Source organism: Chaetodon trifascialis, chromosome 1, assembly GCF_039877785.1.
Source record: "Chaetodon trifascialis isolate fChaTrf1 chromosome 1, fChaTrf1.hap1, whole genome shotgun sequence".
Lineage (NCBI taxonomy): Eukaryota > Metazoa > Chordata > Actinopteri > Chaetodontiformes > Chaetodontidae > Chaetodon > Chaetodon trifascialis.
Window position 1 is genome coordinate 25,683,784 of NC_092056.1, and position 14,570 is coordinate 25,698,353.

The 14,570-nt window shown below is 42.6% G+C and overlaps 1 protein-coding gene across 4 annotated transcripts in view; it reads left to right on the forward strand.

Annotated features, from left to right (window-relative positions):
• The window catches only part of LOC139348977 (A-kinase anchor protein 13), a 108,269-nt gene that overhangs the window by 34,101 nt on the left and 59,598 nt on the right, over positions 1-14,570 (forward strand). For all 4 annotated transcript variants that reach the window (XM_070989455.1, XM_070989531.1, XM_070989616.1 and 1 more), the window contains exons 6-9: positions 1,229-1,412; positions 2,913-3,108; positions 3,372-5,529; positions 7,687-7,772. In XM_070989455.1, coding sequence (XP_070845556.1) covers positions 1,229-1,412; positions 2,913-3,108; positions 3,372-5,529; positions 7,687-7,772 — 2,624 coding nt within the window. The remainder of the gene's footprint in view (positions 1-1,228; positions 1,413-2,912; positions 3,109-3,371; positions 5,530-7,686; positions 7,773-14,570) is intronic.

Below are 14,570 nucleotides of genomic sequence, written 5' to 3' on the forward strand. Positions count from 1 at the left end.
CTGTCCAGAGAAATCTGGACTCAGCAGCAGCACTGTAGATGTTTTATCTCTTTCATTCCTGTAGTTTCTGCCGTTATAAATAACCACAGACCAGCTGGTTTTATAAGCCTGAGCATTCTGTGTGCAATACACTGACGCTGCATTACAAGACATCTGGGTGCTGAAGTGGATGTTTTTCAAACATCACACCATTAAACACCCTAACATGAAGTTGTCTAGTATTTCAACTTACTGAGGTTTGTAGTTCTCTCCGATGATCTGTATGTTCCACCTTTCGCTGTAAACTGACCATTTGTTGAACTCCTTGACTCACTTTCCCTCCCTTTTAAACAAGCTTACCCCTTATCTCAGGATGCCCTTTTAAATTTACAATACATTTGCCAGCGACCAAACAGTAAAAAGATTAATAGTAACAGAAAAGATTGGGAAACTGTCGACAGAAATATTTTAATAATCTTTCCTACTGGATGCAGAGAAAGTTGAACTACACAAATTCTACAAGATCTCTGGAATTACCAACACTGGTCCTGGCTTTAATACTCTATCTGAGTATATGTTACTTGTGTGTGTATGTCCATGAATCTCCATTATTGTCTTGTCTGTGTGTAAAGGGGAGGGTGTCAGTGTTTGATGGTGTTATTAGGAGTGTGATTGATACATGGGTCTAATAAAGGAGTTGAATTAAAATAGGGTGTGTTCACCTCTGCTCGAATTAAATGGTATAGTTTGATTTAGTCTCATGCATCATTATTGTTGTTGCTATGTTAGTTTTGTCATCTCAAATGCTGCTTCAGAGACATTTCCACACTGACTTGAACACGAGCAGTGTGGAACAGAAACACAACAGCTTGACATACTCTGTCATGTGCAAAGGTCTGTGTCCAGAAATGGCTACTTTAAAAAATACTGTCGATGGGATGTGGGTTTTAATACAAAAATTACAGTACATGTACATGATAGTACAAGTACATGATAGACAGCCATAGTTTTATCAGTCTGTAAAATGTGTAAAGGCCTGTTGTTTACTGGGTCACTGTGGGCCCTGTACTGGTTTAATTAGATGGCACTGTGGTGTTGCCAAGCTGCAGCAAGTGATGGTATGTTGGCTACAGCACCACAAATTGGTTGCCTGGACTGCTGCACTCTTCTGTCTTTCGCTGTTTCTTTTTCTTTTTTCTTGCACTCTGGTGTTTATTTCTGTATTTCTCATCCTCTGTCTCTTCCTCAGACCTGAATCCTCAGGAGACTCTGCTGCATTTCTCAGCACGTCGAGGTCTTTTTCGGGTTACGTGCTTCTTGCTGCAGCAGCCTGGAGCAAGAGAGGCGCTGCAAATGGCCAACAGAGCAGGCCACATCCCCTCCACCATTGCATCCTCGCGAGGACACAAACGCCTCCACAAGCTCCTCTTAAAGTAAGCACAAAGCACATCTTTAAATGTTAGTCAAAGGCTGTTTTAATTGTAGAGTAATAATACGTTTTTTTCTGTGTGGTGCTTTTTGGCTCCAGCACAATTCAACAACAATAAAAAATAGAAAAGGAAAAAAATATTGAAAGAAATATGTCCACACTGTGTGACAGTAATGCCAGCACAGAGTTTCAGTGGACATTGTTCTATTCTCTGAACAAATCTTCTCATGTCAATATACCAGAGGACAGATGGCGTAGTTTGTCCAGGCCTGTAAGGGCAGCCTTGTTTGTCTCTTGTCTTCGCGGAACAATAGAAGAATCCAAAGAACATCACCACAAAGCCCACTGCCTAGTTTAGCAGTTTCAGCTGCAGTTGGATAGCCGAGGACAAATTGAAAAGTTGTGGGCTGCCAGTATTGTTCCGAGAGACTCCAGAGAGACTGGAAACTATTCGCATCACACAAGTCTCGGTTACAACTTCTGTGTCAACTGACCTGTTACCTCTCTCCAACATTTCACTGTGTGTCATTTCACTTTAATCCACACACACTGCAGTGCTTTCTCTCCACAGTTTAATGGCAGAGGATGTATGTGTTTTGCTTGCGGTTGTCAGGTATTGTTCTTAATAATGCCTGAGTTACTGGTGAGGTCAGATTGTTCTCACCCGTTTATATTAAGACATTAAACTGCAGGGAAAAAACAGCTTTTTGGTAAATGGAGTGAGACACGGCTCGAAGTGGAAATGGACCCTTTTTATTTTCAGCACTCCACTTATCTGCTTCAGAATAGTTTTCATTTAACTCAAAATGAAGATGCCACAAGCTGAAAGACAACTACCACTTAGTGAGCTTGCTCATTACCAACCGTGCACTGAAGTTGCTTTACAACTTACAGCTCCCTCTTTATGTGTTGGTAATTACCTTTCCCTCATGAAAAGTGAAGTCACTTGCAGCCTGGCTGGTGACATCAACCACTGGGCCCCACAGCTAAAGCAACCCACCCAGGATTATGCAAACAGATCTGGCTGACTGGGAGGTGTCTCCCCTTTACAGAACTGTCTTTATGAACAAAAACACTACACATACTTTCACCCTCAACACTTAGAGCAAATGCAGCAGGGGGAGTGAAGCTTTCTCAGAGAGCTTATCGAATAGGAGTGGTCAGCATTTTACTACTGGGAAGGAAGGGAAGATTTTTGGAAGACTGGCCACAGTGTCTGTATCCTTTTAACATTTACTAGCTACATTATTACTTTACAGATTCACTAGGTTGCTTGATTACTACTAAACTACTAGAATAGACAAACAACCACAGCATTTGACCTGTGGCCTTTCCCACTCTGGAGAAAAACAGACAGCAAGACGCATGGATTACTGTAAGAAAAGGGGGAGTGTGGATACGATGATGTCACTTTTAAGACCTTTTCTTGAAAGCAGTTCGGTGCTGTGTTAGCCAATCACAATACAGACATTTCGGGATGATCTCAGTGTTTATTTCACGGCAGGGCTGAGACGGACACAGAGACGGACAAAGGGACTGAGATTGTCCAGCTGGTCTCTACAGACGCCCGGGTGGTTTGCCACTTCCCCAGGCTGAACACATACACTCTGACGCTGAGCATCCACCCTGGCCACGACCCCCCGACCCTTCAGAGGAGTGTGGAGCAGCTGCTGCACTTGATATGCCATCTCCATGCCAAGGTGAGTCACGCCACCCTGCCCTTTTAGCACACCATCTCTACTCACGTTGGCTTCGCCCAGGGCCTGTGCTGCTGCTGAACATTGTTAGATTGTTTGTCTTTTCACTGCCCTCATTTTTTTAACCTTCAAGCCTAATTTGTATAACCGGTGGAACACCTTATGCAATCACCGAGCTGACGATTGATAAGACCTACGTAGCACCTCTGTTGGTTTCTCTGAGGGAAAAGCTAACATGTATTCTCCTCCTTTTCTGTATTCTGCAGAAAGTTTCTGTACTGGAGCTGCAGTTCGATTCTCTGCATACAGCTGCTGAATGTTGTGATGATGTAGAAACAGTGATAACCTGTCAGGAGCGACTACAGGAGCCTGCTCTAGCATCACAGTGCCTGGATACAACAGCAGGAGCGAGCTGGATAGAAAACTGCTCAGCGGAAAGCAGCAGTAGTGTTGATTGTGAACATGGTGAGTCTGGGAATACAGAGAAAGACTGGAGTTTGTCTGTGAGTACTGCAACATCAGAGGTACGTCCCCAGGAGCATGGCCTCCGCCAACCAGAGGACTGGGTGTGTCTCAGTTCAAACACCGAGGGAGATTACTGCCAAACGGAGGAGGAGGGAAGGGAACAGCGTGTCGTTTCCACCCAGAGTTTGAGTGTGTGTGACAGGAGTGAAGGAGCACAGAGTGAGGCAGAAGGGGAGAGTCTCACTGTGGGAAACCTACCACCAGCAGGCTGCGGTAAACAGGCAGAGGAAACTGATAGAGGAGACGCTGCGATCTGGGAAGGACAGGAGGCCACGAAGGGAAAGGAAATATCAGAGCAGGAAGCAGAGGCCAACACATCTAGAAGGAGGGAGGAGGAGACCAACTCAGAGTCAACAGATCTAATAACGCCCAGTGGAGACACCAAAGTTTCAGTCATGGGCCAGTCCCTGTCATCAGAGGGCTCTGAGGGATCTGACACCTCTGATTCTCAAATGAAGGAGTGCTGTCAGGACAGAGAGAATGTCAGGGAAGAAGAGGTGAAACTTAGCCAGGAGCTCTGTCATGGGCTCTCTTTAGATGAAGAGAGGGCAGAGAGTGAAGGGTTAACAGACCTTTTATCAACCCCAGGGGACCTCCACAACCCATCACTGATAGACTGCAGTGATGTAATCAAGGAACCTGACTCTGCTGTTCCACGTCTCTTGATAGCAGGCCTCCACGAGGGGGAACCTCCGCCAGACATAAACAGCCTGGAACAAAACCAGGAAACAGCTGTTAGGGATTACGCTACAGAGCAGCAGTGGGACTTGGCTCCAGAAACTGGTTGTCATTCTGGGAATTGTACTAGAACGGCCAGTGGTACAGAGTTAGATGGTGGAGACATAGCTGAACCTTCTAGATGCAATATTGACAGTACCAGTTTGTCTAATTTTGACGAGCCCAGTAACCCTATGGAAGATATACGGACAGATCCGTCACCTGAAATGATGTCCAGCTCCAGTAATAGAACTGCTGATCTTGATTCAGGGATGACCCATGGCATCTCCAGTGATGATGATGGCAGCTTCAGATCAGTTGGAAGCTCTACAACAGAGATATTCCACCCCACTCAGGATGATGCTAGTGTGGAGGATCAGGACTCTCTTGAAGCCAAGGTAGCAGAGCTGTCCTCAACCGGATTCAAGAGGGAGGAATCAAATGATTCAAAACCTGGTGAAAACCAAGAACATTCACAAACCGCGGACGCAGTGCTCCCCTTGGAGCTGAGCACTGTCAGTACACTGACAGCAACAGACTGCAGCCAGACTGGCACTGAGCCTGAATTACAACTGTCACCCAGCCTCCAGACAATGGAGGCTTTGAATACTGAGGGGACAGGAGAGAAAGTTGCCCCAGAACTTTCCAAAGAGTATCTATCCTTAGGTCCAGCGTCGTCAGAGAGTTGGGATCCTCCACTGGTGAAATTTGATCAAAGTGTAACTGGAGAGGCCAACAACTCTGAACTGAATGCAGGGATTGAACATTTGACGTCAGAGGACATCAGTGCGGTCTTATTAAATCCCAGTCCATATGTTGTAGAAGAAGGTGGAGTGACCGACCCAGTTGCAGGGGACCATCGATCAACAGAGACCAGTGATAAATCTGCAGTGGACTCAGCTGAAAAGAGCGATGTGCATTTGGGGCTACGGCAACTCAAGCAGGATAATGCGGAGATGACAGCAGATGAAAGGTCACCTGATAACGGATTAAGGCACTCAGAAAATCTGATAGATGCGTCTTCATCACAAGGTGTCACTCCACTTTCGGACAGTGCTGATGTCAATGCCTTGGAAGTAGAACCACCATCTCAATCAAACAAACTTCATGTTGAGACTGAGATGACTGCCAGTCCAAAGAGTCTCGACACAGTGGATGGAGCCTCACGAAGTGCAATTCAAGGTGGGCAAACGCTGATTTATTTCAGTTCCAGATCAGGTTTGTTCTAGTTCCACACACTCACTACATCATACAGGGCAATATGTTTGTCATAGTCTATTCCTAAACAAATATGCTAAATCAGATTCAGTCCTTCTCTGTTGATTAATGGCGATAGCTCCACAAAGCTAAATGCAACTTAGCTCACCGTAACTGTGCTCAGAAAGGTCTTTGCTTTTGGGATGACATTCTGTAGTAATATATTGCTGTTGTGAAGACATCCTGTACTCAGTCTTTTTGCTTTTTCTCTGCAATGTTATGGCTCTAATGAGGATTTGAGTAATTATTTTGGAATTCATCTTTTATTTTAAAAATGGGTTATTTTAAAACACTTTTATCTAAAATGTAACATTAGTGCAACAGTGTTGCCATGTCAGCTCATGCTGGGACACACTGGGAAACACTGTGACATGTTGCATAACAGGCCACACTGAGCCAGTAGAAATCTTTGATACCTTAGGCCATGTACAGTCTGACAACACTTCCTTTTATATTCATATGGTCTGTGTTTGTCTCTGTCTCCTGCACGCATGCATGGCTTACAGTATGCTGAATGTCAGCAGGCACAGTCACATTACCAATGCATGTGACCGAGTCTCAGATGCACAGCTAGAAGGCTGGGCTCTTTATGAAAAAACATACACAAGCTAGCTGATGTAAGCATGAAGCAGGAAGTGAGAGTCTCTCTTCTGTAAGTGAACTTCCAGCACTCCTCTGTCGACAATTTTCACTCATCAGGAGTAATTGTATTGGACCCAAGTCTAATAAAGAAGGGTCAAGGGCAAGGCTGGTGCTGTGCGTCATACAGAGAGTGGGGTGTCATTATGAACGAGGGGATATATTTACAGTCTGACAGTGACCAAGCATCAGGTATCATGTTCAGAGAAAAGCTGTCTGTTGTTTCATGGTTTCGAAAGAAAGACGTGGAGATTCAGGCTGGATTCTAGTAGATGTTTAAAAGCACCAGAAAGCCAGAAATTCTTTTTCATGGAGATTGATTTCCGAGACTTTTACACTCCCTTTAGCATTCATCATTTCATGTTCATTTACCAAAGCCTTCCAAGATAGATCCTATAATGTAATTATACAGTACCATCAATGGACCATTTGGTCTCTGTTATATAATAAACAAATGATTAATTGCCCCTTTGCTAAGCCCTGCCTTAGATAAGCTAGCCATACAGTACGGCTTTAGAAATGTTGTTGTTAAATTCCAACTCCTGGGCCTACTGGAAGAGTAAATCATTTACGATGCAAAGCCAAAGTTCATGATTTACGTGCTCAAACTGTATGTTTCGCTTGTGAAGCCACAACCTGAGTGCTCACACTGTTCGTGTGAAATAGAAAAAACGGACCCGTTGGCCCCTGCGGATCATTCTGGCTATTGACATATAGAAGTTTGTTTGCTAGAAGAGGTCTGTGAAGCACACAAACACACATGAGTGTAATATTGGCTTTCCTGCCAGTTTTTCTCTTGAACATATAGGTAGTGATAGGAGGAGGAGAAAACATCAGAGAGGCTTGTATGCTGTTGCCACACCTCGACCAACCGGTCCCCCATGCTTTCTGTACACATGACACGTCGCTAGCTCACCCTATAGCATGCTATTAAAATAAAATGCAAAAATAACAAATAGTAGGCTAATTAAAATGCTATTTGTTCAAATATAACCCTTGAATTTTTGGATGGTTAGGATTTGTGCATATAAGAAATAAGCCATGAGTAAATGTAATGGTATTTGATGCATGTTTGGTTGCTGGAGTGTGACACAGAGTATCTCTCTTCTTCCACGCCACATCAACAGGCCTCCTGGTGCAGTTGGTTGCAGTTCCTAAGCTATGATTGGACAGTTGTGTTCAGAGGAGGGGTTTAGCAAAGGGTCAATTTATTTACATTGAAATGGTGATTGTCCTTATGGGAAATTTTGCTCCCAGGAAAACTTTGATAGTACATGACAACTATAGACAAAAACTGTGACATCACTGTTACACACAGTCAACTCAGTGTATCCGAGGTGAAGGCAGATAAGTCTCATTTCCTTTTACTCCAAACACTTGTTATTGTATCCTGTATTGAAGGATTTGTCATCGAATTGATTTGTGTTGTGTGCATTTCTCCAGAGGTGGAAGTTATCATGTCTGAAGAAACTCGAACTGGTGCAGGGGAGGAAGCAGATGGCTCAACAGAGGAACCAGACTTCTTCACGGTAAGCTCAAAGTCTCTTACTCTATCAAGCTCAGCTTTGTTGTAGGTTTGGTCAAAATGAGTCTAAGACAAATTGTTAGCTGGCAACATTGGGATTTGAAAACACAGGAAAGTTTCCGGCACCACACCGTGTGCTGTCCCACCCCAGGGTACACACAGTGAATCATAAAGCCAGTACTAGTCAACCAGTTGCTTTAAAATATCAAAGCATTTGGGTTAACTAGTTCCTACAGTAAGTGACTACAGTCAGGTGGTCAGAGTCAGATACCTGGTTGAAAGTGAAATGCTGTGAACATCCCTGCATTATATAATGAAAACACTGAAGGGCAAATAAATTCAGCACTTAGTTTAAATATGTATTACTTGAAGGAAATGTACACATCACTGACACATTATGGTTCTGTGATTTTGAGAGAAGCTACTGGCAAGACAGAGAATTGGTAGAAGAGCGTGATTATGAAAAAGGGCTGCAGATATGGTGTGAATTCAGTAAATGATGGAGCATGTTTCTGTGCCTGTGCACGCTCTTATGCTTTGCAGATTTGTCATGCCGGCTCATGTCACCTTTCCTTCCGTGTGAGCCTCCTCCTCCCATTTGCAGAGATACTTGCAAAAACTTTTAGCCTTTTCGGCAGGGACTCCATCCCTCTCATGTTCGTCCTCCTTCTTCTGCTTGTGTCGTTGGCGGGTAATGTTTGAGTGAATGATGAGTTAATGTTCTACACACTGCCACCTGCTGTACCAGAGGGAAATGTAGCAAACACATCAAGTAGGCGGTTATGCATCCCATCAACATTATAGCCAACCATTTATTTTGATTTTATTTTTTAAGAAAGGCGCGATTTACAGTCTTTCTCATATGTGCTGTACACAACAGTGAGTTTTATCAAACAGGTACAGTGAATATATATGACACAGCATAATTCAAGACAAGTTCATTCATCTGTAGATTCAAAGTTAAGCTTGCACTGCATCTGGTTTTCCCAGCGTGTCTCCTAAATGTTTTGTTGTGCAGAAAGAAAGTCTATTGTTAATCACTTTTTATGTTAAAAGCACCCATAGAAAAGTTTTTACCTTGCTTAAACAGTGACAGCATTTAGCATTTTATTAAAAATGGAACACTTTTGCAGGAGTAACCGTGAATTGCAAAATATATCTAGTAAAGTATGGCAACAACTTTCGGGGGAGGAGGAATGGCAGAATTTGCTTATGAGGAACTTGATATGCTAACTTGAGATTTGCAGGGAGTTAAGGAATAAAAGCTGTCTGGAACATTTTTCCCTCTCATTAAAATCTTTCAATTTCTCTGTTTTTTGTAAATCCGTCACCTCTTGGAGTGTCCTTAAGCATGACCTCCACATTTACTTTACCGTGAAATTCAACAGGATCTCCCTCCCTCGTCCAGTGGGAGTCTTGTTATGCAGTTCATGTACTGTCTAAGCCGAGCACATGGATGCGATCTTCAGCAGACAAGGCTTTACTCTGAAATGTTGCTGACTGACAGATTCCTCAGCAGCCATAGACTGGAGTGGCTCTGCTTATTCCTGGGTTGCGGTTTAGGTCAGTGGCTTGTTCTGAATGCCAGATGTTTGACTGCAAAGGATGTGCGCAGCCTGCAGGACACTGGGGTCACCAGCAGAGGGCGATGTAGCCTCAAAGGCATCATTGAAGGTTTTTCCTTTTCCAGCGGAGAGAGAATTTAATGACCTGCCATTTGATCCTGTTGAAATCTCCTGTAATTTCTATGACGAACAGGCAATTTGGAGTCATGCTGGGGGAGTAAACTGGAGTACTGTAGGAGTACATTGCATGTTCACATACTGGAGAGCTGTAAGTGTCTGAAATGTAATTTTAAGATAAGAGCAATCATCATCAATCATCATAATTTATGTAGCACTTTTATCATAATAAGTGAATAATGTGTGTATGAAATCAAAGAAACCTTTGTAAAAAACATAAAAAGTGGGCAATGTGAATTATATATGGAGGTCATAAAACCAGATAACAGAAGGAGAATACAACTGACTGGATAACAGAATCACAATGACAGGTTAATGAGGCTATTAAAGTCATATGTGTCAGTGTTTGACAAGATTTAGGGATAAATTAGTCTTGGTTGATTCAGCATATGAGACATCTTTATCAGGATTGCTATTCTTTTGTATATATTGGAGTACACAAGTTGGCACTTTGACCTGTAATGTTAATGGTGCTCTCTGTTTTTTGTTTTTTCTTTGTCAGCCGCTGTGAGCCCTGTCCGCAGTGCACCATTAGAAATATGTTTAAATCAGACCAAGATTTTTTATTTATTTATTTATTTCTGCAATTGGGATTCATGTAAACATGTACATGCCACGAGGTCTTTGCAAGGCACAGTGGTGGAATGTAGTTTTATTTTTTTCAAACAATCACTTGATGAATGGAGAAAATAATCATCTGATTCATGTGTAATGAAAAGAATCATTAGTCACAGTCCTCAACCAACTACAAAAGTATAACCCTGCTTTAACGTTTGTGCATGAGTCATAATAACATAACAACATGATAACAGTATGTAATAGTGTAACAGTCACAGGGACGTTTTTCAGCATTGAAAAGTATGTTTCCTAAATGTACTTACAGTACATATTTCACTTAAGGAACTTTTTCAATGCAAGATTTATACTTCTAATGGTGGATTTTTACTGTGGTTTAAGTAAAGGATGTGAAAACGTCCTCCACCACCTGGCAGTACCTACTGGAAGAGGAGAAAGTAACTGTAATGTTAGATGTGCTGCTGTCAAGGCCCATTAAATAAACACATTTGATCACCATTGTTGCTTTTGTTTATGCGGGGAGTTGCTGTATTCACAGATTTGTTCTGTAACAAGGCTGTGAATGCAGCGGCAGCTTTGGAGATGCCATTTCACCTGCCATATTCATTTTTGAAGGTTAACAGCTCATCAAGTGAGTGGACTTCACAGCAAAGGGCCAATTCCGCCAATCTCATTAATCACTGCGGTGTGAAAGAGTGTGAAAAATGTGTATTTTTCCATCTGTGGGCAAGGCCATGTGAAAGAGCAGCTTTGTGTGTGTGTGTGTGTGTGTGTGTGTGTGTGTGTGTGTGTGTGTGTGTGTGTGTGTGTGTGTGTGTGTGGCTGTTTGTTCCTCATATTGTGGGGACTCTTACTTGTGGAGACAAAATGCAGGTCCCCATAATGGAAAGCATTCAATTTTAGGGTGGAGACTGGGGTTAAGGTTAGGGTTAGGCAGGTCGTGGATATGGTTATGGTTCGGGTAAGTCTCCAGGAAATGAATGTAAGTTCAGTCAGGACCACTTTAGTCAAAGTATATTTGTTAATAGACCGTACATTACATTACATTTGGTGGTTTTTGGCTCTGTTCTGGGACCTCCCTGCCCTTTCACACGCTTACATTAAAAGCCTGAAGCAGAGCAAGCACCTCTCTGCTCTTCCATGTGCCTACATGGAATGGCAATAAGCAAAGAGAGCAGCAGTAAAGATCCCCCAGGGAACAGAACAGAGCAGGCATCAGTGACAACAGAAATGACACTGATAAAGTCAGCCATGGCATAAAGGTGCAGCTGGGTGGAGGTGGGTTTTAAACCAGGGTGAACAGGCTATGACAGATTAAATAGAAGGCGCCGTTTGAGATGTGCCAATCAGCTGAGCTGTCAGCTGATGTGGGCTGGTCTGAGATCAGCTGAGCCATCAGCCAATGAGGCTAGAATGCCAATTGAGCTTGACCTCCGTGGCCTGCCTGAACTTGCTCTATGCTTCATTTTATGTAATGTGTGTGAGTGTGAGTGTGAGTGTGCGTGTGCGTGTGCGTGTGTGTGTGTGTGTGTGTGTGTGTGTGTGTGTGTGTGTGTTTGTGCGCGTGCATGCATATTTTTTTTTTACCTCTTCATAATGTGGACAGATTACAGAGTAACACCACCTGGGAAGTTGTTGGGCTCCACTTACTTTTTAGTCTATACACTATTAGTGTTTCCCCTAGAATTTTTTTCAGGCCCGGTGGTACCCACCGAAAAAATCCTAAACAGACGAGACGCGTTGGATGGTGTATTGGCGCAGTTGGATTAAGTCAGGTGGCACAGCAAGCAGTCGGCAATTCTGCAGTCATTATATTTGCATTCAAATTTTTGTTCACGCAGACTGTATTCAAGATTGCAAGGAGAGGGTGACTTAATAAGGTGCATTTATTGCATACAAATGGAACATGCTTGATTACACATTGGCACTTCAACCACACAGTGTGCATTGTTCTGTGCTGCACTTGATTTTTCTCGGTTTAGAGAAGAACATCACAAAGGCATTGCGGTAGCAGAATTTCCTACACATAATTGAGATTCTATCAGTTATAAATAATTTAAACATTTGACAAACATTAAACATAGAAGTTTTTTATTCGTGTATTATAACAGAGTTACATACATTTGACAGTGCCTGGGGAAAAATGACCCCTTAGTCAGTGGCGGCTCCTGACAAATTTCTCAGGGGGGGCAATTGTTGCGATGATGGCTAAGATGACCCGTTCAATGATTAAAATAATAAGAAATAAAAGTCAGATAGCTAACTTTACAGTGTTACATTGTATTGTTTAATATGGTTTTCCTGTTCAACCACTAGATGGCAACACCAGACATGAATTGTACATAGTGTACAGTATTTCTGTAAAGCTATATCAAGTTAAATGTCTCAAATACAATAAATTAGGTTCCACAATAAAACACTTCCACCATGGCCATCAACAGATACATTGTCATCTACTATTTTGCCCATGAAATCACTGTTAGCACAGTCTACAATTTACAAGCACCATGGATGCCATAGCAATAATCAAATCAAATTACACTATCATCAAAACTAGAATTAATCAAATCTTAACAGAACATGTTCAGTATATACAGTATTGGGCTGGCAATATGCAATCAATACAACTATTTACAATCCAACATTTGGAGAGCACAACATAACACAACTCACCATTTAATAACACACTCACTCATCACTCGACGACTGAACGGTAATTCCCTTAATGAAATGATGGAGTTGCAGTTGCTAGCCATGTCATTCTTGCAGTCTCCCGAATCCCGACAGTGTGCGCGCTGTGAGTATCTTTTTTTTTTCGTGCGCTGTGCGTATAGAAGGAGCACTCATCAGTGCGTTTGAATAGTCTGCTGTGAAATGTTTAAATCCGGACAGTCGGGTCCCAAATCCTTCACCCTCTTCTTGTCCACATCCAACTGAAGAAAAAATGGAGTTTCACGTAGAGAAACAATCGAGTTCTCCTTCACCACAGTCGCCATCCTTCCTTCACATTCTCTGCTAGCCATCTTTTCTCTTCTCTGGAAGTAGTTACAGCTGTGGCGCGATGCTTGCTGATGGACATGATCGATTCGATGAATTGCCGTCCAGTCGGACAGGTGTCAGTGGCAGTAATGGTCCTCGAGCAGCCTCCCTCTCCACTGCAATCTGCCCCACTTTTTTCCGTCTCACCTGCACCTGTCTTTTTTTTTTTTTTTTTTTGAGTTGCCTCTGCTCCTCTCCCTTCATCTATTTTCCTTGGCTCCAGAGTCTGGCAGAAAAACTTCTTTATATTAAGTTGTCTGTCGCCTGCGATATTTTTTCTTTTATTCGGCGGCGACATAGTTGGCTAGCGACAAACCTTAAACATCCCATAAAATACGCCCGCGCTCTCAGCAGTGGTACTCGCATTGTTACTAGGCAACGAAGCAGGTTGACTCATGTTGAGCTGCACAGAGGCGCTCCTAAATGTGAATGATTATTGATTTATGAATGAATGGATAGGTGGCTTATTTTTGGCATATTGATTTTTTTTTTTTTTTCTTTCTGGCCTGACGGGGGTCTCCATGGCCTGGCGGCCCACCAGGCCTGTACAATGGTAGGGGAAACACTGCACTATGGACTACAGCAGAGCAATATGGAGATACTCTGTTTTCAAATCCACCAAACAGCAAATTATATTCAAAGTTTATACGTTCTGTGCAAACTCTGTGGTCTGTTTGGTTCAACGGATCGTTTACAGTCTCCATGAGCACAGAAACACCTGGAGCTTTGTGTGGGTCAGAGTTTGGATTAGGGGAGAGTTTGATTTGTTTGTGGCTACCTTGATTCATACCCCTGTGCTGTTGGCCAGCGAAGGGCAGGACCTGATGTCAAAGCTGTATTCTCATGTGAAGGACTACTAGTCTGTAGGGACTACCACATGTTTACATGGATCTGAACACCATCCAGGAGGTGCTTAACCACAGAGTGCAGGCTGTCTCTTTACCCTGGAGTGTACTGTGAGTTTGATTTTGGAGGTGGTGCAGACCTTTGTGATTTTATATGTAACGCGTGTCATAATTTATCATAAAGACAGTGACAAACTTCTGTTTGTTCGTGCCAGTTGTAGGTTATTTATTGGCCCTTCTTGTATGGATCTGTGAAAAATATCGCTGGTTGGTTGATTTGATTTGAGTTGTTTGGGGAGTAGATACTTCAAAATATAGACAGCAAATAAATCAAATTGCAATACGCAGTAAGAAATAATAAGTACTGGGAGGTTTACACATTTCCAGCAGATTTGTATCAAGTCAGTTTTATGGTGGTTTTAGTTTTTATTCTCACATACGCAAGCTTACGCAACACAATGTTGTGAAATCACAACAATACTATTTGTCATTTTCTTGTTTTTCCATATTCTGTTGCCTGATTAAATGGTTCTAAGCAAATTGTAATTAAAAGGGAAAACAATCAGTTACTTCAATTTCTTGTTGAACGTGTGAAGAGTT